General features: G+C 51.0%; 11 protein-coding genes across 20 annotated transcripts in view; 7 read left to right on the top strand and 4 right to left on the bottom strand.

The window, feature by feature from the left end:
* The window catches only part of TERG_12066 (uncharacterized protein), a gene marked incomplete at its 3' end in the record, with an annotated part of 2,150 nt that extends 1,377 nt beyond the window's left edge, over positions 1-773 (bottom strand). The window contains exon 1 of the mRNA XM_003236754.2: positions 30-773. Within this exon, the coding sequence (XP_003236802.2) occupies positions 30-269 (240 nt within the window). The 5' untranslated portion in view covers positions 270-773. The remainder of the gene's footprint in view (positions 1-29) is intronic.
* Positions 774-1,582: 809 nt separating this feature from the next.
* On the top strand, positions 1,583-6,119 carry TERG_03843 (chitin synthase B). 6 transcript variants are annotated; one of them, XM_003236753.2, is made up of 7 exons: positions 1,583-2,145; positions 2,404-2,854; positions 2,922-3,283; positions 3,348-4,194; positions 4,268-4,451; positions 4,520-5,165; positions 5,235-6,119. In XM_003236753.2, exons 1-7 carry the CDS (start codon positions 2,068-2,070, stop codon positions 5,370-5,372), a joined length of 2,706 nt encoding a protein of 901 aa, XP_003236801.1. In that variant the 5' UTR covers positions 1,583-2,067; the 3' UTR covers positions 5,373-6,119. The 6 variants fall into 6 exon arrangements, with proteins under 6 accessions (XP_003236801.1, XP_047606082.1, XP_047606086.1 ...); XM_047749652.1 differs by having other exon boundaries at positions 4,520-6,119; XM_047749656.1 differs by having other exon boundaries at positions 4,268-5,165.
* A 677-nt stretch (positions 6,120-6,796) lies between these two features.
* Positions 6,797-7,553, top strand: TERG_03842 (uncharacterized protein; the record flags this gene model as incomplete). Of its 3 annotated transcripts, XM_003236752.1 has the most annotated exons (4): positions 6,797-6,817; positions 6,892-6,994; positions 7,053-7,342; positions 7,401-7,553. In XM_003236752.1, the coding sequence occupies 4 exons, from the start codon at positions 6,797-6,799 to the stop codon at positions 7,551-7,553; spliced, it is 567 nt and encodes a 188-aa protein (XP_003236800.1). The 3 variants fall into 3 exon arrangements, with proteins under 3 accessions (XP_003236800.1, XP_047606080.1, XP_047606081.1); XM_047749650.1 differs by having other exon boundaries at positions 7,053-7,429; XM_047749651.1 differs by lacking the exons at positions 6,797-6,817; positions 6,892-6,994 and having other exon boundaries at positions 7,082-7,342.
* A 514-nt stretch (positions 7,554-8,067) lies between these two features.
* Positions 8,068-8,620, bottom strand: TERG_03841 (the record flags this gene model as incomplete). Of its 2 annotated transcripts, XM_003236751.1 has the most annotated exons (4): positions 8,068-8,150; positions 8,207-8,242; positions 8,396-8,438; positions 8,585-8,620. In XM_003236751.1, the coding sequence occupies 4 exons, from the start codon at positions 8,618-8,620 to the stop codon at positions 8,068-8,070; spliced, it is 198 nt and encodes a 65-aa protein (XP_003236799.1). The 2 variants fall into 2 exon arrangements, with proteins under 2 accessions (XP_003236799.1, XP_047606079.1); XM_047749649.1 differs by lacking the exon at positions 8,585-8,620.
* Positions 8,621-8,889: 269 nt separating this feature from the next.
* TERG_03840 (uncharacterized protein) lies at positions 8,890-10,358 on the top strand. Its single transcript, XM_003236750.2, has 2 exons — positions 8,890-9,528; positions 9,592-10,358. The coding sequence occupies exons 1-2, from the start codon at positions 9,261-9,263 to the stop codon at positions 10,335-10,337; spliced, it is 1,014 nt and encodes a 337-aa protein (XP_003236798.1). The 5' UTR covers positions 8,890-9,260; the 3' UTR covers positions 10,338-10,358.
* Positions 10,359-11,478: 1,120 nt separating this feature from the next.
* TERG_03838 (uncharacterized protein) lies at positions 11,479-12,762 on the top strand (the record flags this gene model as incomplete). The annotated part of the gene is made up of 2 exons (XM_003236748.1): positions 11,479-11,541; positions 11,608-12,762. 2 exons carry the CDS (start codon positions 11,479-11,481, stop codon positions 12,760-12,762), a joined length of 1,218 nt encoding a protein of 405 aa, XP_003236796.1.
* Positions 12,763-12,836: 74 nt separating this feature from the next.
* Positions 12,837-14,091, bottom strand: TERG_03837 (uncharacterized protein; the record flags this gene model as incomplete). The annotated part of the gene is made up of 2 exons (XM_003236747.1): positions 12,837-13,669; positions 13,758-14,091. 2 exons carry the CDS (start codon positions 14,089-14,091, stop codon positions 12,837-12,839), a joined length of 1,167 nt encoding a protein of 388 aa, XP_003236795.1.
* Positions 14,092-14,600: 509 nt separating this feature from the next.
* Positions 14,601-15,125, top strand: TERG_03836 (uncharacterized protein; the record flags this gene model as incomplete). The annotated part of the gene is made up of 1 exon (XM_003236746.1): positions 14,601-15,125. The coding sequence occupies one exon, from the start codon at positions 14,601-14,603 to the stop codon at positions 15,123-15,125; it is 525 nt and encodes a 174-aa protein (XP_003236794.1).
* A 200-nt stretch (positions 15,126-15,325) lies between these two features.
* On the top strand, positions 15,326-16,390 carry TERG_03835 (uncharacterized protein; the record flags this gene model as incomplete). The annotated part of the gene is made up of 3 exons (XM_047748166.1): positions 15,326-15,563; positions 15,613-15,858; positions 16,104-16,390. The coding sequence occupies 3 exons, from the start codon at positions 15,326-15,328 to the stop codon at positions 16,388-16,390; spliced, it is 771 nt and encodes a 256-aa protein (XP_047604142.1).
* On the bottom strand, positions 16,173-18,269 carry TERG_03834 (ketol-acid reductoisomerase, mitochondrial). Of its 2 annotated transcripts, XM_003236744.2 has the most exons (5): positions 17,918-18,269; positions 17,821-17,852; positions 17,457-17,735; positions 16,727-17,394; positions 16,173-16,666 (listed from the first exon to the last, which is right to left on the bottom strand). In XM_003236744.2, the coding sequence occupies exons 1-5, from the start codon at positions 18,207-18,209 to the stop codon at positions 16,639-16,641; spliced, it is 1,299 nt and encodes a 432-aa protein (XP_003236792.2). In that variant the 5' UTR covers positions 18,210-18,269; the 3' UTR covers positions 16,173-16,638. The 2 variants fall into 2 exon arrangements, with proteins under 2 accessions (XP_003236792.2, XP_047606078.1); XM_047749648.1 differs by having other exon boundaries at positions 16,173-17,394.
* Positions 18,270-19,164: 895 nt separating this feature from the next.
* On the top strand, positions 19,165-21,830 carry TERG_03833 (uncharacterized protein; the record flags this gene model as incomplete). The annotated part of the gene is made up of 1 exon (XM_003236743.2): positions 19,165-21,830. The coding sequence occupies exon 1, from the start codon at positions 19,323-19,325 to the stop codon at positions 21,828-21,830; it is 2,508 nt and encodes an 835-aa protein (XP_003236791.1). The 5' UTR covers positions 19,165-19,322.
* Positions 21,831-21,846: the final 16 nt, after the last annotated feature.

The following is a 21,846-nucleotide window of genomic DNA, read 5'->3' as shown; positions in this document are numbered from 1 at the left end:
GATAAACGGTTTCTGCTCGTATACCATACCGTGCTGGTCAAGCATCCCGCAGGCGCTGCACGTCTGATGGCAGCTCTGGTTGCCAGCACATCGTTCAAAAATTGGGAAATACTCGCCTTGATGCCGGAATATGGGTCATCAATAGCAACATGGTCGTCTCCAAGTTGTAACAAGCCTAGAAGTTTGCCGAAGAAGGGCTCATTGGGCAGAGCCCTGTCTCGCTGTGGTAAAGTCTCGATCGCAATCATTTTAGATTGAGAATTGTCCATGTAGTTATAGATAACTACTCCGTAGCTGCTGGCTATAGGATAGAAATCAGACTGCCTCCGTCTGGTTTCTGGCGGATATCTTGACAAGAAGCCAACAGTATTTCAATAATGATCGCACCCCTCCTCTCTCGTGCGTGCAACCCGACCCAGGATGCAACGAGAGGGGCGGCTATCACGGTGTCACCCTTGTCGCACTGGAAGGAGCGAAGGAACGACAGGTAGGAAAGCAAGTACATGGCCGCATTGCCGCTTGTTGGTGGCCTTCATGGGTATATAATGCATGGGTGCAGTCAAGGGGTGTACCTTCACGGTGTCGATGAACGAACCGCGGGTATAACCCCGGCTCCAAGGCTGAACGGGCTGAGTGAGCTGTCGTCTGCAGCAGAAAAAGACCCAAGTATATATTCCAAAGCATTTCTCGCTTAGGAGAGGAATCAGGAACAGGCAGTAATCGTGGCGAAATCCGTACAGGAATACTCGCACAGCCACTGAGCGTTGTTTTCGCCAACGGCCGGGCTGGCTGCCTCTCTGTAATTTTGTGCCTGCGAGCTCCCTCCCGCATCATCGACAACGGACAACTGCCAGAGAGGAGAGTGTCAGGATCTCAGTTACGAGAGTGGGCCTGGGAGAGAGTTTCATCGTCGTCTAGACCCATCCACCATCTCCTTGTCCTCGACATCCTCGACTGTCCTTTTTATTTTTTAATATTAGCAGAACACAATAGACTTATCGAGAACGATGCGACTAATCTCTCGTAAATTACTGTTCCATGTGTGCAAAAAAAGGCGAATGATACCGTATGAAATACATAGTGCCGCCACGAGGCGCCGGCCAATCAGAACGAGACCCAGGTCTATTTTTAGACAGGGGCTTTGCGATTACATAAGGTTCAGGACCTAAAAAAAAAAAGGTCGACGACGAGGACGAAGCAGCAGCAAGCGCAGAGTACCGTAGTATCGCGATGAACGGGGCCAGAGAGAAGGCAGGGCGCAAGGTAGAACGACGCTGTGCCTGTGCCCTGCTGGGCCAGCGCCAACTCCAACTCCAACTCCAACTCCAACTTCCAGCCGCCCTCGTCGTCCTGCAGAGACACTTTATGCGCCGGAGGTATTATTAGATGTTTCAGAGTGCTGACCTAAGCACGGCTACGCGGGTTCTTCCGAGCCGACAACCTTAAGTATCGGTACTTCCTAATCCATACATTCTGCGCGCTTAACGCAGGTACCACTACTTCTGCGCGCGTCTTTTCGGACCTCCTGCGAGACCTCATCCTCTCGCCGGGCTGGTTGCTCAGGGGGCTGTGAAAGGGAAAAAAAAAAAAAAGGCAAAGGCAAAAAAGAAAGAAAAGGGAAAGGAAGCGCTGGACAACCTCTCCAAGGCGTGTAGAAGGTATTTCTTATTCTTCTTTTTTTTTCTCGCTGTCGCTCTGTCTTCAACTTCTTCTCCGTCTTTGTTTTCTTTTCTGCGGTGCCAACCTCGACTTCTTGACTCTCCGTTCTTCTGCTGCAGACTCCCCGTCGTCCGTCACTTGACACGAGGGTCGTGATCTGGAGTGCCAGCACCCTTTTTCACGCCTGCCTGTGTGACCGCTCTCTGCCTCGTCCGTCTCGCTTCTCATTTACCAACGTCAACCTCCGACCGACCCTCGACCGTCCAACGACATCTGTCCTGCCATTCGCTGACCTGAAATCCGGCGCAGAGAAAGGTGATATATACCAGAAGAGTCGGCGAAAAGGGGAGCCCTAACGGTCCAAGAAGGAAGAGGGAAATTAAGTAGCGGTCGTCCGCGTTCGTTACCATGGCCTACCCGGGCCCCAGCTCGCCAGGAGGCTACAATGATGGCCACCGGCTGCAGGACATCACTCCCTCTGCAAGTGTAAGTTCCAAGAGTCGCTCAACCATCACTTCCTCCATCCCCAGACTGGCATCGGATAGAGCGTGGTATCGAGATCGTTTTTTTTTTTGGTTATACTCGCTCTGCAGCACGACTCTTTCATTCCCCTGCCTAGTCACTTGTTTCATGTTTGATGGTGAAATAAATGATGAAGAAAGTAAAATAATACACAAAAAAAACGCCGTCCTCCCTCTCTTTGCTCGTCTCTCCCCATGCTTATTTGATATGTTTCTCTTCTAGCAATACCATCTGCCGCAGGAGGACGAGTCCTCTCGCTCGCTACTCAACCAGGGTCCCTACGGTGGCCCCTTTGACGACCCCCAGCAACGCGGACACTCGCCCGTACGTCCCTCGTCGAAGTACAGTTTGACCGAATCCTACTCGACAGACGCTCCAGCTATGGCTCAATACCCGCAGGATCAGATGCAGAATCCTGCTGCCGGCTTTGGGGTGCCTGGACGCGTTCCTTCTCCCTATACCCGCAGTGAGACCTCTTCCACCGAAGCCTGGCGCCAGAGACAGGCTCCCCAGCAAGGCAACCTCCGACGTTATGCCACGAGGAAGGTTAAGCTTGTTCAGGGCTCTGTCCTCAGTATCGACTACCCGGTACCCAGTGCAATCCAGAACGCTGTCCAAGCCAAGTACCGCAACGACCTTGAGGGCGGTAGCGAAGAGTTCACCCATATGAGATGTGAGTTTATCACTACTCTTCCCATCGGGGTCCCATTCGTGCATAATCTTACACTTACTGTCTGTAGATACTGCTGCTACCTGTGATCCCAACGAGTTCACTCTTCACAATGGCTACAACCTGCGTCCAGCCATGTACAACCGCCATACCGAGCTGCTCATTGCCATTACCTACTACAACGAAGACAAGGTGCTCACTGCTCGTACCCTCCACGGTGTCATGCAGAATATCAGAGACATCGTCAACTTGAAGAAGTCCGAGTTCTGGAACAAGGGTGGCCCCGCCTGGCAGAAGATTGTCGTGGCTCTGATCTTCGACGGTATTGATCCCTGTGACAAGGACACTCTCGACCTCCTTGCGACCGTTGGTGTTTACCAGGATGGTGTCATGAAGAAGGATGTTGACGGAAAGGAGACCGTTGCTCACATTGTAAGTCAAGCAGCACGATTGGGGCTTTTTTCTACTGGGGTACGTGCTGATATATACCCTGTAGTTCGAGTATACCACACAGCTCTCTGTGACTGCAAACCAACAACTCATTCGCCCCCATGATGACAGTCCGTCCACACTCCCACCCGTGCAGATGATGTTCTGCCTGAAGCAAAAGAATAGCAAGAAGATCAACTCCCACAGATGGCTCTTTAACGCGTTTGGCCGCATCCTTAACCCTGAAGTCTGTATCCTGCTCGATGCAGGTACCAAACCAGGGTCAAAATCCTTGCTCGCCCTTTGGGAGGCCTTTTACAACGACAAGGATCTTGGTGGATCTTGTGGTGAGATTCACGCTATGTTGGGTAAAGGATGGAAGAACCTCCTCAACCCTCTTGTTGCTGCGCAGAACTTCGAGTATAAGATCAGTAACATTCTTGATAAGCCGCTAGAGAGTTCGTTTGGCTACGTCAGTGTGTTGCCTGGTGCTTTCTCAGCCTACCGATTCCGCGCCATCATGGGAAGACCGCTAGAACAATACTTCCACGGTGACCACACTCTGTCCAAACAGCTCGGTCCCAAGGGTATTGAGGGCATGAACATCTTCAAGAAAAACATGTTTTTGGCCGAAGATCGTATTCTCTGTTTCGAACTTGTCGCCAAAGCTGGATCCAAGTGGCATCTTACATACGTCAAATCCTCCAAGGGTGAGACCGACGTTCCCGAAGGAGCTCCTGAATTCATCGGTCAGCGTCGTCGATGGCTCAATGGTTCGTTCGCCGCCAGTATCTACGCTCTCATGCACTTTGGCAGAATGTACAAGAGTGGACATAACATCCTTCGCATGTTCTTCTTCCACATTCAAATGTTGTACAACACTTTCACTGTCTTCATGACCTGGTTTGCTCTCGGTATGTCTTTCCTCCCATGGATTATTACCAGTCACAATTTAGTCCAGCGGCTAATATGATAACACTTTCATAGCTTCGTACTGGCTTACTACAGCCGTCATCATGGACCTCGTTGGTAACCCTGGCCCATCCAACGGCAACAGAGCTTTCCCATTCGGCAACAAGGTGACCCCTATCCTGAACACCTTGTTGAAATACGCGTACCTTGGCTTTTTGCTCCTACAGTTCATTCTTGCTCTCGGTAACAGACCCAAGGGGTAAGTCGTACCACACAGTCTACCCTGTATCGCTCTCTTATCAGCTCGCTAACTCGACGAATTTCCAGTTCCAAGCACTCGTACATCACCTCGTTCGTTCTTTTTGGTGTCATCCAATTGTATATCATCATTTTGTCCATGTACCTGGTTGCTCGAGCCTTCTCTGGCGGTACCTCCTTGTCGTTCGAAACCGATCATGGCCCCGTTGAGTTCTTGAAATCCTTCTTCGGTTCGTCCGGTCCCGGTATCATTGTCATCGCTCTCGCCGCTACCTTTGGACTCTACTTCATCGCCTCGTTCATGTACTGCGATCCATGGCACATGTTCACCTCTTTCCCGGCTTATCTGCTTATCATGTCCTCGTACATCAACATTCTCATGGTCTACGCTTTCAGCAACTGGCACGATGTGTCCTGGGGTACCAAGGGATCTGACAAGGCTGATGCCCTACCATCCGTACAGACCGTCAAGGAGGACGGAAAATCAGCAACGATTGAAGAAGTTGACAAGCCTCAGGCAGACATTGACAGTCAATTCGAAAGTACCGTCAAGCGCGCCCTGACCCCATATGTCGAACCCAAGGTGGATGAGAAAAAGACGCTTGAGGATTCGTACAAGAGTTTCCGTACTCGTTTGGTCTCGTCCTGGCTCTTCTCCAATGCTATCCTCGCCGTTGCCATTACAAGTGATAAACTGACTGCTCTTGGTTTTACAGTATGTCCCACTTTTCCTAAATTCATGCATATGCTATAGTGTTACATTGTCCACTAACCCATCCTGCAGTCACAAGCCACCGAACGTACCAGTCGATTCTTCCAGTCTCTCCTGTGGGCAACTGCGGCGCTGTCTCTCATTCGATTCATCGGAGCATGCTGGTTCCTTGGCAAATCTGGTATCATGTGCTGTTTCGCAAGAAGATAGTAGTGCTTTTAATACCTTGATTCCGATTGACGGCTTTCCTTTTCTGATTCTCCAAATACAGCTTTTCTCTTTCAATTCTTTTCTATATTTTCTACTTTTTCCCTTTTTTTTTTTTTTTTCTATTTCCTCTGTCTTCCCTTTTCCCCGGTTGCTTCTTCTATCTCCTTTCCTGTTTTTGCCCAGCTTATGCCAATTCTATTCTAATGCCCATTCCTGACCTAGCCGGGGACGTGTCTTGTATTTTAGATGAATACTCTGTTATTATGTACCTGACTATTTCTTCCCCATGCTCCAATCCTCCCTTGTCGCGTGTTCACTCTGTTCGTCTGCCCCCCTGGCCGTCTATCTATCTTTTGGAGGCTCCCCAATTGGAAGTACGATGGTCTTCGATATTCTCCGGGCTCCATGAAAATATGTCAAATTTGCACCCTTCCCCCATATACTATTTATCGGAGCGGCTTTCATATATATCCATATATACCTAACATTCAAACCCCAGTTACACACCTTTCATCACTTAGATAGAACACTCCCTGTATTCTCTGCATCTGCCTCCGTAGATCAGATAACTAGTTACTCCCTACGCCTAGAGTAAATTGGTGTCACAAGCTAACCACCGAAAACTCATACACCGCAACGATACTGGGTAGTAAATATAGCAGTAGCCTCTGCAGACAGCGTTGTCTCTCGTCATGATATCAGCCTCGAGTCCCCTGCGTCTGTTCCTACGAGCCCTTCTCCTGCCCGACTCCCGTCCCGTCGCTGGCTTGTCACGTGCCCTTATCAGGCACCTGCATCGTCTTCTTTTTGCCCGCCAGAACAAAAAACATCCAAAACGTCTCTTTAGCCGCTTCAGCGCAGCTTTCACATCCCCTTTTCTCTCCTTGTTCCTTGCCGTAAGCTAGAGTATATACGCACCAGTGACGGGTATTTCCTCTGTTAATCTAACTTTATTTGTCGGCTTTCCGTTTGCGTTCTGTGACAGCTCCAGTTCATATCACTACTCTCCCGCTTATCGGTAAACACGACCCCCCCTGTACTGCTGGTATATCAAGGTATCATATGCTAGAACCAAAATATAGAGTGCCCCTCAGTTAACATACATGTTGAAGAAGTGTTATCAATAGACAGGCTTTGTGTATACTGTTTGCTGACTGCTCAAACACCTTTAGAACCGTATCTTCATACCCAAAGCGCAGCACGCACGAGTATAACATATACTCCGTACACGAACAACCTTTGCTTCTCAGCTCTGGTATCCACAACCGAGAACGACAGCCAGAGTGATATACGGAAGCACCTGTACCTATATCCGCAGTCTACCCCATCTTCAAATTGGCTCTGGTTCACCGGACTATATTGGCAAGGTTGCTGGGGGGTTTTTGTCCTTTTCCACCAACTCCATCTCCCCGCAATAATTCAAGATGTTGAAAATATGGTCTATGGTAGGACGCTCTGAGAGTTTTTGACGGCCATATATACATATATACGCCTGTGCAGCTGGGCTGACTCTCTATAGAAACAGAAGCAGCAGCAAGCTGAGAACTCCGAAGGAGGCGGTGGTGCGGTAGAAACGAAAAAGAAGAAAAAGGTCACCGCATCTCAGCTACGAGTACAGCGCGGTATGTCTGTGATCCTGTTCCCATTTCCGTCTTGACTCAACTGATGACGGGATTGCAGATCTCGCGGAGCTCTCTCTCGGCAGCACGATGAAAATGACCTTTCCTAATCCCGACGATATCTTAAAATTCATTCTAATTATCGAGCCGGATGAGGGCATGTACCGTGGTGGAACGTTTTCCTTCACCTTCACCATCAACCAGAATTTCCCGCACGATCCTCCAAAAGTAAAAGGCCAGCAGAAGATATATCACCCCAACATTGATCTTGAAGGAAATGTCTGTCTCAACATCTTGAGAGAAGACTGGAAACCTGTGTTAAACTTGAATGCCGTCATTGTTGGACTACAGGTGCGTATATTCGAGCATCTTTCAAGCGCTACTTCCGGGCCGCTAACAACCAGTGTAGTTCCTCTTTCTCGAGCCAAACGCCTCTGACCCTTTAAACAAAGAAGCAGCCGACGATCTACGACTTAACCACGAGGGATTCAAGCGGAACGTTCGAACAGCCATGGCGGGAGGCACCATTAAAAATATACAATACGATCGTGTTACACGATAAGCATGACCTCATGTATGCCATTGGCGAGACTCTCACCATTCATCCTGGTTCCCGGCATTGCTCCTTTCCCCTTGGTATAATTACCTTCTATAGAAGTATTCCATTCAGCATACATTCATCTATGTTCTAGAGAGTGAAACTAGATATATGTGCGATATGGCAGGCCGTCAAAACACACCGTACATATTTAGTACCACCTTATGCTGGAGATATTGCTGGTTAAGTATTAATCAAAGGGGAAGGGTGTAAAAGTTGACATTCTATAGCGAAGTAGGATTCTTTCAGTATTTTTTAAAGTTGCCTTTTATACAGTACACGATACGCAGCGTGGATGACTCTCCTCCATCTCTAATGTCAAGTCGGCGGACCGGCCAATGTATCAAGATTCACAATTAAAATGTATGCGGTAATTCACAAGTATATGGATAATGGCCGGATAGAGGTGGAAGAGGCGAGGTCAAGAAGGACTGGGCATGCGTAACGATTCAAGGTTCGTTGGTAGTGTGTCAATTCTTTAAGAAGAGAGCTCCTCGGCACGCTGGGCTTCAAGTCGGGAGTAGAAGTTGTCACGAGAACGGACGCGTGGGAGGTGATAGCCTGTATCGGTCAGGATCAATCTTGACTACCAGAGCATAAGGAAATGCACTACATACCGTACCACCAGAAGTAGCCACAGCTAACTCCAAGTCCTACAATTAGCGGATATATTAGACAGATATTCGAATCAAGGTGTTCAGAGTTGGACATATGTTTTTTCGATGGGTCGATGGGTCGAGATGTCTTTTTTTTAAGATAGCACCGTCCTTCACTGTGGTGGTGCAATTATCGGGCTTTGGACTTACCCAAGGCGGTGCTAAGATCAAGCACCAAGCCGCGGCGGAGCATCTACTCGTCAGACATGGCAATTAGCAAGTTTCTTCAGGACAGACGGCGGGCCATTGGGACGCAGGGCCTCCAGAAGAAGCCATGAGAGCTGCAAAAGGCACAATGGGCCCTCTCGCGCGGCAAGGACGGCAAACTCCAGCACTTACTCCAGTAACGGGCTTCATAGCCGTAACGCCAGCCATTGTACAGCGCTGAGGATCGAGATGAGGGCAGAGAAAGGTGGATGAGTCGCAAGGGAGCAAAAGTTGGTCTGCGTCGTTGTTGAAAGTGTCTTGAAGTGCGATCGAAAGTCGAAGTCGAAGTCGAAGTCGAAGTCGAAGTCGAAGTTGATGGCAGGACGGATGGGTCACGTGATTCTCGTATGAGCCAACACAAGCAACACCAAAAGGCTTTGCGGCGACGACGACGGCGACGACGACGACAGCATCAATAGCAAGTCTCAAGAGTGAATGACTGGCTGTTAGCGAGAGCAAAAGGGGGCTTCCTCTGCTCTGCGGCCGTCCTCTCCCTCGCCAGCCTGAATAATACCAACAATGAATGCTCTCATGTTGAATATGAATGACATCACGTGACTATTCTTCTTTCCGCTGCCTGTTGAAGTTCGAGATTGACGACATCCGCCTGCATTGCGCGCAGACGGCGACGAGAAGGACGCAGCAGAAGAAACAGATAGGCTAGACGACGGCGAAGGATAAGAGCAGACGAGCGGCCTGAGCTGCTGGACATTACCTCGCGCGCCCAACCAACCCCGTCTTCCTCCATCCGGTTCCCTGTGGACCGCAAATCAACTTTGCTCAGACGGCTCAGACGAACCCGGCCCAGATGCCTCCCTCACCCCAGAGCTCTACGAAACGGCCGTCCTTCGATGCGGATGGTGCCTCTCCGGCAAAGAGACAGCGACGAGCATACCGGCGGCATCACTGTTTGCAGCGTTCCCACGAGCTTCTTGCTGCTGGCGCAGAGACCTTGAACGACAGCACCTCCATTGATGCCCAGCTGAATGCGTCGATTGCGAGAGTGCTGGATGAGACCGGATTCGATAACGTCGAGCCGGTAGTCTTGGACAGCTTCAGGAACAATGTCGAAGAGCGTGTGTTTCATCTAGCCTCTGCTGCCACATGATGGCCTGTAAAAAGCTGACCGTCTCGTCTAGATATGCTTCACTTTCTGTCCTACGTCCGGCAGTCGATGACATCCAGTCGGAGGGTGCAGCCTATACCACAGGACTTTGAACACGCACTACGCTACCACTCGATACATGTAGACTCCCTTCGGCCGCACCTCAAGGCATTCCAGCGAAGGACCCAGCCAACTACTACTACAACAACTGCAACTCCCTCTTCCAAACCAAGTCTCCCTACTCCTCCTCCAGATGAAGGTGCAGACAATGAAGATAAACCCATACCAGCGCGAAATTACGCCTTCTTGGGGCCTGAATTAAACTCCGGGGCCGGCGATCTGAAGAAAGCGTCCTATATACCCAAAAACTTCCCCAGTTTCCCAAGCAAACACACATATCAAGAGACCCCCGTATTCGCGACCAAGCGAGAAACCAACCCCGAAAAGATCCGAGAACGCGCAACGGAGGAAGGACGATTGGGTGAGGAGGCCCTGCGCAAGCTTACCCGTGCGGCGAGGGAGGGCCAGGGCGGCGGTCGGGCGCACCGGGACAAGTCACTGTGGGGGCGTAAAAATGAGAGTATGGACAGCATGTTCGACAAGACGCTGAAGGCATTGGTAAAGTCGACCTCTGCCTCCAAACAGGCCGATGGCTCCCTGCTGCTAGACCTTGGGCCGATTGTGAACAGTAACCGGGTTTATTGGCGCAAGCCATCAGCTCCAGCTACCCGCTCCGACCCGCAGCGTATGACAGCGGCTGCGGCGAGGGATGTTGAATAGACTGGCTGGTCCGTCGTCAATCTCCAACAATCTAATCTCCCTCTATCTTCTGCTTCTCTGTTGCTCGTCCGCTGGATTAAACGGCTTCACACGGCCTTGACGTGACCCCACCCTGCACTTTTTTGCTGTATTCGCCCTCGACGCGTCTTTCCCCAGCCTCCCATGTAAATAGATAACAGTTCTATAACCCATAATCCATAATCCTCGCCATCTATAGCCTTGTCGATGCTGTTTTTTCCCATGCGGTTGTCTCTGCGGTAACTCCGTTGGCACATCTAGCGAGCAATCGCCAGCATCAGCACTGTCCACAACGCAATGAAACAACAGGAAGAAAGCCAAATAAATACCTTCGGAAGAGCCTCGTAAATGTCGTACACCTGACTACGCCGGGCTCCGGCGGTCCTGCGTCGGGGGGATTGCACGAGTACTGCGTCAGTTCGTAGAGAGGGCACTGAGCCAGGTCAATGGGGCCGCCTTTGCGAGCTTTCGCCCTGTATCCAACATGATAGCTCTGCAGGCGCTGAGGGAGCTCCGTAGCCGGCCATGACTCGACCTGAGGTGCCATTGATGGGTGCTGATTCTCGGGTTTGTGCAGAGTAGACGCTCGACGTCGAGTGTGCAGACGTTGAAGTTGAGGTTCGCTTTTTCTTCGACCAACCACGGCGGACCCAAGTCAACTTCCCTCTAGTCAACCGCCTGATCTGATTGCTCGGAGGCCACCCTTTGAGGGATCTGCTACTCCGTACATCCACAGTAATTCTTCTTGGGCTAAAATCCTCTGTTTATCTTTGTATCTCGAAGCCATACCTTACTCTTCTATTTCCTTACCTCGATCTATTTCCTTTTACTTTCCCTTCTTACTCTTTCTTGTATAGAATCCTTCTACCTTCAACCCCCTGGCCTGAATACAACTGGATAATATATGAGAATCACCGAATAGTAGAAGGAGAAGAGTGTGGCTTAGGAGCACACAGATAAAGAAGAGAGCTTTACTCTGAGAAGAATGTTAGACAGGTAGATGTGGTGGCATCTGGGTAAGCAGATCACTCAAAGGGTGGCATTTCAGCAATTAGACGGCTACATAACTAACCACCGCAGGCGACTACACAGCTATCCACAAGGCGGGAGTCCAGACACCGTCATGGCGACGCGGGCTTTAGGGAAACGGGTTCGTGAAGAGACCCAGGAAGACACTCTGGAGGGCGTAAGCAACCACCGATTGAAACCTATAACTAATAGTCGCCCAAGCACCAGCTAACCGTGCCCACAGATCCTCCGCGATGTCAGGCGTAAATGCGGGAAGCATCCCCAAGGCCATATCGAGACAACTCCCGTGGGCGTCAGAGTGATTGATGACATGCTGCGCATCTTCCACAGACCGCCGCATCCTCGCCCCGGAGTGCCGGATCGCCACAAAGTGCTGGAGATTGTAGGCCCCAGACGAAGCCTGGGGAGGAACAGCGGCAAGTCGTCGCTACTATACTATATTGCAGCCGTAGGCGTACTGCCAGCATTCTTCAAGGGTGTCCGCATAGGTGGACAGAACGGGGCTGTTGTCTTTCTGGACTCCCAGAACCATTTCAACGCTGCCCGGCTGCGCGACGTAGCTCTTCACTACGCGTGTGAGAAGATGCATGGGCAAAAGCAGACACCGCGCGGTGCTGGACCGCCTCCTCGCAAGCGGCTGAGAGAAGATGAGGCTGAACTGCGGAAGATGGTGACGGACTGCCTGCAACATGTCCATGTTTTCAAACCTAGCTCGTCGGAATCAGTCGTGGCAACCCTACGATCCCTAGAGCAATACCTGCTTGACGTAACGCGGCATCGTTCTGCTCCAAGGAAGCTCCATTCTATCATGCTGGATAGCACGTCCTCGTTCTACTTCAAGGACAAACGCCAGGCACTAGTAGACAGCCTGCCAACGGAGTTGCCTAAATTTCCCTGGATTGAACCTCCGCCGCTCTATCAGATCGTGCACTCAGCGAAGCACATTGTCTGGTGCCTGCGCCAGCTTCAAGACCGGTTTGCATGTACTGTTATCTACACCGTCACCGGCAGGAGGAGGGCTGACCTACACGTTGCTAAACCAAGCGGGTTTGGGTGTCCTGTTGAGCTACTGTATCCGCGTCCCAAGGTCATGTCCTTTATGCCCCATTTGCCTCATGCGTGGAGATCCTATTCAACAATGCGGCTAGTTGTCCGACGTGATGCAGTCCGCAAATTCTCTTCACGGTCCATCAAGGATGCTCTTCATCTGGGCCGCCAGCGCAGGCTTGTAGTGGCACAGGGGAAATTTTCGGCATGGATTGACCCATATGGCAAAGAGGACTGGCCATCTTGGATCGGGCCGTCGATACAGAAATTAAAATGCAAAGGACGGTTCAATTATTTCGTCCATAAACGGGGCATTAGCCTAGTGGAATGAGAAAAGCACACTTTGCTGTCTACTATCTATGCTATGCATATGTATATGTCTATGTGCGAAAGACGTCTCCAGGATCAGGATGCAGAAAATAGACGGGACATCGCCTCGATAGTCGTATTGCCCCCAGAGAAGATGACTCCGACATTCCAGCCTGCTTCACCACCCTCTTGTTCGACGATCCGCCTAAACTCCTCGTTGTAGAGGCAGACTGCAAGAGGAACAGCCGCGCTAGGTTCGATGACTATCTTCATCCTCTCGACAACAAGTCTCATTGCGCTCTTAATTTGCTCCTCGGTCACGCTAAACACGCCGCGGGATTTGGCGGGATCAGAAAGGATACTAAATGCGATCTCACCAAGGGGAACTCTTAATCCATCGGCAATTGTAAGTGACTTGACCTCTGGAATCCTCACCCCAGCTTCAAGTCCACGACGAGCATCGTCTGCGCCCTGGAACGATGGTTCGGCACCAAAGACGTGGATCTTGCGGCCATCAGCCCGTGGATCGGCGAAGACGGTAGCGGTTCCAGAATTCAGGCCTCCTCCACCCACGGGGGTGATAACTGCATCCAAACCACATCCTTTCCCATCCTCAGTCTCACGGACACTCAACTCGGGGTTCTGAGATACAAGCTTGTTTACTTGGGTATCCAGTTCGAGGCCAGCAGTTCCTTGGCCAATGATGGTATCTGGGTGGTCGTAGGGGTGAATCAGAATAGCACCAGTCTCCTCCTGGACCTTCCGCATCACTTCTTCGCGCTCCTCGCTCGTCGATCCGGAGAAAACCACCTTCCCACCGTAGCCCTTGGTGGCTTCGATCTTGGATGGGATAGATATCGACGGCATGATAATGTAGGCCGGGATTGAAAGAGTGGACGCAGCGAGAGCAACAGCCTGAGCATGGTTTCCTACGCCCAACCATTAGCCGTACGGTTTCACACAAACAAAGTGATAATGCTGGAATAGCAAACATGAGAACAGGCAAAGATAACAGACCAGAGCTGTGTGTGATTACACCACGCTTTCTCACTTCCTCCTCACCCTTGGTCTTGATAACTCGCAGGATGGAGTGGAAAGCTCCCCGCACCTTGAACGCTCCGATCCGCTGGAAATTCTCACACTTGAAGAAGAATTTAATCTTCGGGCACGCCGGCTGCTGACCCTCGAACGGGGTTCCTATCAAGGCCTCCGCTGGCTGCGGGGTGGACGCAAGGGAGTTCAACGTCTTGGACGTCAGAACCGGGGTCTCGTAAATATACGGCTTAATCATAGAATGAGCAGTTTGGATGTTCTCCCGCGTCACGGGGAGCCAATGCTGTTTGTCCGTCATGTTTGCAGGGCCTAGTATGCACTGTGCTTCAAGATCTGTCTCAGCACCACAACGCCTCTCAGATACCTGTTCGTTTCCCTCTTTCCACCTGTCCGCGCCTCCGGCCTTATATATCTCGATCTCGTATTCGCAGGGCGTGCGGCTCTTCCGCGGCACGTGACATCCCCGAATTTCTAACTTTGTTAGTAATCTCGAGCCTCCCTTTGATTACTAAGATGACGCATCTCAGTATAAAACCGCAGCATGACAGAACATCAAGACACTTACTTACCTTCTATTGTCCTCTACCATCAGCTACGCAACGAATACACTATTCCATATTATTGCGGTCCCGAAATTGAACTGCTCTTCTTCTGGCTGCATCTAGAGCCATCTTGATGTTTGTATGTGTGCTATCTGTCAGAATAGTAGACTATCAACTAATCTGGCTTGTAACCTCAGGAAAAGCATAAGCGCACCTATCAACTGGAGAGATCCTACATCCATCTTCATCTATCGAGACGGCAGCCATGGAGAATATATCACCTAGAGCTCTCCATCATAAGCTCACAAAGCGTTCCACTATGGCGGAGAAGTTTAAAATGATACCTGAAGGCTGGAAGCCTCCTGCCGATCCTTACGTACCAGATGCCGATGCTTTAAATATTGGAACACCTGGGTATTTCGAGAAGTACCACTTTTTCGTTCATGGAAAACTCATGGATAAGGAATTACTGGCCGAAGTCCTTGACCTACCCTCTGATGATGTGAAACTAAACCTGCGTCCTGCACAGGTTCTGGGCTATCAGGCTAAACTCTGGGGTGGATGCCCTGTGCTTCAATGTGCACGACTTCATTTTTTGGTAGATGGTATGGCTTACTATGTGGAGACACAGGAGGAGGAGAACCGCCTAACTGCATATAAAGCAAACGAATATACCCTGCGGGACTGTATCATCAGATTCTCCGATATTCTAAATGGAGACAATGAACAGGTGCATGGTAAGACCTTTGTTTGGAATGGCAATTCTGCAGAATTAACAGAAGAAAAGTGAATGCCTCTTCTTCACTGGAATATTCAAGAAAGCAATGTTAACTAGCATAAATAAGTGAATAGTTCTCTGTTGCTTCAGAGGGAAAATCAAAAGTATCCAATATCTCTTTCCTCTACTCATAACGCAAGGACCTGCTTGATAATTCTGCATACATCTCCTATAACCAGAACCTCCACCAATCTCTGCCTAGTCCAAGCCAAATGGAGACCAACTACAAAATTGGCATAGAAGTCGAACTGTTCCTTCAGCCAAATGACAATGTGTACACGTCTAAGGAAGATTTTGCAAAGGAGCTGGTATCCAGCTACCGCCAAATCAAAGAAAACGTGCATCTAATGCATCTTGATCTCGACGAATGCCCTTATTTTGGGCCGAATCGCCTAACTGAATGGACGATGGAAGAGGACTGCTCCCTTGAAACTGATAGGCCTGGACAGAGTATGTTTCTCTCTATCTTTCGTATATCAACTCGCTAACGAATCAACAGTTGACGCAGAATTCTCATCTCCAGTAATGTACCATTCCAATCCACTCTGGAGGAGATCTGTGGGATCTGTGTTCAAGCACTTGAGAACCCTTGCATCCCTTCAAGTGAACCACTCTTGTGGTTTTCACGTTCACATCAGCAAGCAAGAAAGACCGTGGACACTAGAGGATCTTAAGCGTGTTTCCCGCGCTATTCTGTATTTCGAGTCATCTATGGAGCTCGTCGTCCCCGAGCATCGCCGCGGGAGTATATGGGGGAAGAATAATTGTTGTGACAATCCGCGATTCGAAGGAAAGTCAGTCTGACAAGGCATCCTTTGACCTTGTCGATGCATGTACAAACAATGTTGAGCTTGTACAGCTCATGAACTCCGGGAACAACCGGAACTACGGGTTGGAACTTCACCAACTTGCTGGAGGGAGATAATTATACGGTCGAATTACGCCGGGGGCCTGGCCTCACGGCTGAAATTGATGCCTTTCGATGGGTAGAGTTCGTGGTTCGGTTTATCAACAGCGCCCGAAACATTGGCACTCGATGGGGCCTCAGCCAGTACAGACGCGACGTGCTTGGGCTTCATAAATTCTTATGCGACTATCCCGTTCCCAACAGCAACCCAAACCTACTGGAACCCCTTTTCGCAGGCAAGACGGGAGTCTTGGAACCACGGAGACTTGGCCAATTAACTCCGGAACAAGCTAGACGGCTCAGGGACAAGGATGACGAAGCGAAAAATAAAAACACTATCAAGGAGAAGTGGTCTTTGATTCCGATGTGAGATATGATACTTGCACTGTAGGTGGAGAATATGAGGATGGAGGTTGAACTGCTGCAGTCTCTTTTGTATTCCCTGTATAGGTAACAAAAAAAATTAAAAAAAAAAATGAAAAGAAACGACCAAGCTATTTGGCGGTAACCTAAAGGTAATGGTACAAAGAGGAACAGCTCAGACAGGGTACAAAAGAGATAGAAACATGAAGCCCGGGGGTATCGGTCGGTCAAGCGGTCAAGAGAATAGGGCTATGTCTATTTCTGGTTTTCCGGCCGCAGGGATCTAGGTAGGAAGAAAGTGTTAGTGTGAGCATGAAGCAATGATACAGCAAGTGGTACTTACCTGACAGCCTTTCCGGCTCTCCAGATCTCTAGGTCGCGGATCTCCTGCATCTCCTTCTCGTACTTCTCTCGGTAGTCCTTCTGCGAGTTGTAATCCAACGAGCGCTTAGTTTCCTTGCCATCCTTCACGCTGTCATACAGTTCATTGAAGACGGGCTTGAGGGTGTCCTTGAATTTGCTGCTCCAGTCAATGGCACCACGGCGAGCAGTCGTGGAGCAGGCGGCGTACATCCAGTCCATTCCATTGGCACCAATGAGAGGATACAGACTCTGGGTAGCCTCCTCGACAGTCTCGTTGAAGGCTTCGCTGGGGCTGTGGCCTCTCTCGCGAAGGACCTCGTACTGCGCGAGGAACATGCCATGGATGCCACCCATCAAGCAACCACGCTCGCCGTAGAGGTCAGAGTACACCTCCTTCTCAAAGGTGGTCTTGTAGAGGTATCCGCTACCAACAGCAACACCGAGAGCCACGGCCTTTTCCTCGGCCTTTCCGGTTACATCCTGGAAGACGGCAACGGAAGAATTGATACCACGGCCTTCACGGAAGAGAGAGCGAACGGTTCGGCCAGAGCCCTTGGGTGCGACCAGGATGACATCAATGTCCTTTGGCACGTCCACTTTAGTCAGGTCCTTGAAGACGGGAGAGAAGCCGTGCGAGAAGTAGAGAGTCTGCCGTCCAAGTCAGCGTATGATCTCCGTTTAGAATTGAATACGACTTGTGCTGATCGTACCTTTTCCTTAGTAAGAAGAGGCTTGATGGTAGGCCATGTCTCACTCTGGGCGGCATCGCTGAGCAAGTTCATGACGATGGTTCCCTTCTTGATGGCCTCGGTGACATCGAACAAGTTCTTGCCGGGGATCCAGCCATCCTGGATGGCCTCTTTCCACGACGCACCGTCCTTTCGGACACCTACAATGACGTTGAGACCGTTGTCACGCAGGTTAAGCCCCTGGCCGTGGCCCTGGGAACCGTATCCGATGAGGGCGAGGGTGTCGTTCTTAAAGTACTCCTACACCGAGCTAGTCAGTCCAACAGCCCTCCAATTGACGAGTTTCCCTGCCCATTGTCCCCAATATAGGCACCCGCTGACTCACCAGGAGCTTCTCGCGTGGCCAGTCCTCCCGCTCTAGAGTCTTGTTAGCAAGCAGTTCCGCCATGAACAATTCAACTACTGCCTGGAAACAAACTCACCGTAGACGGTCTCCTTGGTGCCGGCAAAGTCGATGGTCTTGACACCCCGGATTTGCTGCGTGACCGGGGAGGCAATGGCAGCTCTGCTGGCAGCGACCAGGGTTGGACGAGAGCTTGCAGCCGCAACAAACGACCTCCGAGAGACGGCAGACGCCGACTGGGATAGCTGACGGGCAACAGCCCTGGCCAGGGGACGGGCAGCCATTGTTCGTGATATATATTTTGTGGAGAGGAGACGGCGAAGTTGAAGCTGGAGTTGACGCTGGAGTGTTGGAGTTGGCGAAGTTGACATTTTAAATGGGAAACTATTTTATTTCGGCCAGGAGGAAGAAGCGAAGCGGATGAGTCAAAAAAAATCAAAATAAAAAATAAAAATAAAAAGAGGGATTTGTTTCTTTTCTGCGGGATTTTGATTGGCCAGGATGGAGGGAGCTTGGGCCATGGCGCCATGCCCGATGGGGAATAGCGCAGCCGATATCGGTGACGAGGATTAATGATTCTCCGATGGACACGTGAGATGACTAAGTGCTTATGTATTCATTATGTAATTACGGTCTCCACTTACTAAGCGAGCCCTCGCTGCAATTCATCTTGCTGACCTCGCTATTCAAGGGCACTGCCTGGCTTCTCCGAAGGAGTCCTAGGTAAAAGAATCAGGGACGGGCCTAGAGAAAACGACGAGAGAGACGATAGGCTAAGCAAACTGCCATGAGCCCGTCGTCGTACGGAGGACGGTCGCACCGCGCTGCCCGTCCGCCGTCTAGACGCCGAGGAGGCGCCGCCGCCCGTGCAGACCCCGTGACCACGGGAGCCTCCCGGCCGCACTAAACTCTAACCAACTTAAAGTGGTCGACGAGAAGCCAACTTGCAGCGCGTGAAGGCTCTCTTCGGGCGCAGAGCGAGTCCGGGTACTTACATCATACTATCTACTCAGTCCGTATACCTGGTCGAAGGGCCTTGCGTGTGCCTGAGCCTGCCAGCAGGAGCCTGGCGCCCGCCGTGGTGGTCTGGGGACCGCGTGCTGCGTGAGGAGTGCCCATCTTGCCCAGGGCTGGCTAGCCAGCAGATGCAGCCGCGCGGGCTTGAACGGTCGTCTCGGTTGCGATGCGTAGCGCGGCCGCACGCTCAGCTAACTCGCTGCTGTACGGAGTACCAAGGCCGTCAATCCACCCTGGCATGGGAAGATGGATCGTTGACCGGTGGATGGTGCCTTGCCCCCACGTCGTCGCTGCTGGTTTTCTAACCAACCAAACCACCCCCCCCCTGTTCTATCCTCGCTCTTCGTCAAGTGAAATACTCTTACTGACCTGAAGAAAGGATTCGTATATCAACCAAAGTACAGCAAACAGCGCAAGGCTGGGTGAAACAAAGCAATAACGGAGGCAGGCGACGGGCCCCGACGACGATGCTGGCCTCAAAACTTCTCTCTTCAGCTCCCCACATCGCCACTCAGCAAGCTCTGCTCGTCCTCGACCTGCAGAACGACTTTGTCAGGCAGCACGGGAATCTGTTTGTCTCCAACACCGCTGATTTTCTATCGCTCATCCCGGACCTCGCTCGAATATTCCGCGCCTCTGGAGAGGTTATCTGGGTGCAGAGTGTCTTTGAAGGGCGCCGGCCCGTGGTCAACGAAGGTCTAGGAGGGGATACCGTTGTGTTGGAGGATGGACCGCCGGTTACCAGCACGCCCGCGCCAAAAAAGCTGTCCAAGAAACAACAAGCAGAGCAGGCCCGGCAATCTTTGTTCTCAGACGACCCTGAGGCCTTCCTCTCGGTCTCAGACAAAGCCTGTGCCGGCCGGCGATGCTGCCTACCAAACTCCTCTGGATTCCACTTTCCTGCCCCCATCCTCGCTGCCATAGATCCCAACGAGGACACGGTTCTTGTCAAGTCGGAGTACTCGGCCTTTGAGACTCAGGGGCTGCTCCTCTCCCTCCGTTCTCGATTTGTCACCGAGATTTTTGTCTGCGGCTCCCTCTCCAATGCCTCCGTGTATGCGACCGCAGTCGATGCCGTCCGCCACGGTCTCACCGTCACCCTGATTGAAGACTGTCTGGGATACCGGAGTTCCTTGCGCCATCGGGAGGCGATGAGGCGCATGGCTGATATAATGGGTGCCAATGGAATAACGAGTCGTGAACTGATGGAGGGTCAGGACTTTGCTGCTGCTTCACCCGTCCTAGAGCAGCCAGACTCGTCACTTCTCACGGGAATCGAGGAGAAAATAGGTACGCTTGGTCTCTCCTCACCCAAATACCAGAATCCTGACGGCCAAATTGCCACACACCACTTCAACGAAGGGGGTGCTGACAAGCCGCAAGACATCCTTGAGACAAGCCGGCGGCCAGTCGATCCTCCCGAGAAGAAAGATGCAAGGAAGCCACAGGACGGCGACCAATCCATTGAATCGCCGTCGCCATCTCAAAAACCAAAACCATCTCAGCCTCTCGTCTGCACCCCGGGAGACCGCATTGCAAGCGGCGACTCCCGCATCCTCTACGATCTTGCCCTCCCGGCTGACTCCTTCCAACGACTCCGGGACGAGGTCGAATGGCAAAAGATGTACCATATGTCGGGACAAGTCCCCAGATTGGTCGCTGTTCAGGGTGATGTTGCCCAAGACGGGTCAATACCAATATACAGACACCCGGCAGACGAATCTCCGCCGTTGTCTCCATTCAGCAAGACTGTTAACAAAATAAGGGTGGTTGTTGAGAAGGAGCTGGGCCATCCGTTAAACCATGCCCTGATACAGTTGTATCGGGATGGTGAAGATCGCATCTCTGAGCACTCTGACAAGACGCTTGATATTGTCAGGGGATCTAACATCTGTAATGTTAGCCTGGGAGCGCTGAGGACAATGACACTGCGCACCAAGGCCGATGCAAAGAAATCTACCCATTCTTCGCCCGAGAATGCAAGACAAACGCAACGTGTTCCCATGCCCCATAACTCTCTTTTCATTCTTGGGGAGAAATCGAACATGGAATGGCTCCATGGTATTCGGCCAGACAAAAGATCGGAAAAAGAAAAATCCAAAGAAGAAAAGGCATTCAATGGGGAACGAATTTCTCTAACTTTCAGACACATTGGGACGTTCGTCAATCCCGTATCATACACCATCTGGGGCCAAGGCGCCCTGTCAAAGAAGAAAGAAAAGGCCGGCAAAATTGTACATGGAGATTCCCCCGAAACCGAGCGCATGATTCGTGCCTTTGGTCAGGAGAACCATCAGTCAGACTTTGATTGGGATGCGAATTATGGACGCGGTTTCGATGTCGTCAATTTTGTGACCACTCCTTCTCTGACATTCTTGCCTGGAGCTTGTGACAAGCCAACAGACCTACGGATACGCCTTGCATTGACAGAGAACGGAATTCGATATGAAATACGAGGCGTTAAGGACCCCCCGTCGAATGACGAAGCTGACACCAAGGCCTCGCCGGCACCGAAGGGAGAGCCCTCCCTGCTAGTTGACTCAGATGGATCTCATGTCGAAACTGGAAGCATGGCAATTCTTCAATACATTGCCGAAACTGCCTATTGCCGTATTGCCGATATCGCGCCCGATCCTGATATGAAAGTGGATGGCTTGACACTGGAGGAGAGGCTGGATGCTGTTGACGAATTGTATCAAGCATGGACAACGTCTTCTGATAGCAACGTTGAGCAGGTTGCAGCGAAGCTATCTACCTTCAATTCCTTAATCCATGGCAAATTATATATCAACGGAAAATTGTTTGGAGTTGACGACTGTGCCTTCTGGTCTGTACTTAGAGAGATCGTGGAGGCCAAAGATGGAAGTAAGGTGGTCGAGGGAAAATTCCCTCTTCTCATGGGGTACTATACAAGAGTCCGGAAAAGGGCCTGTGTAAAGCAGGTCATGGATGAAATGGCGGTAGCTTCTAGATAGGCATTCATTCGCGTGG

The sequence above is a fragment of the Trichophyton rubrum genome, assembly GCF_000151425.1.
Source record: "Trichophyton rubrum CBS 118892 genomic scaffold supercont2.3, whole genome shotgun sequence".
Classification (NCBI taxonomy): domain Eukaryota; kingdom Fungi; phylum Ascomycota; class Eurotiomycetes; order Onygenales; family Arthrodermataceae; genus Trichophyton; species Trichophyton rubrum.
The sequence above is the reverse complement of the archived record's forward strand: the minus strand, read 5'-3'. Positions and strand labels throughout refer to the sequence as shown.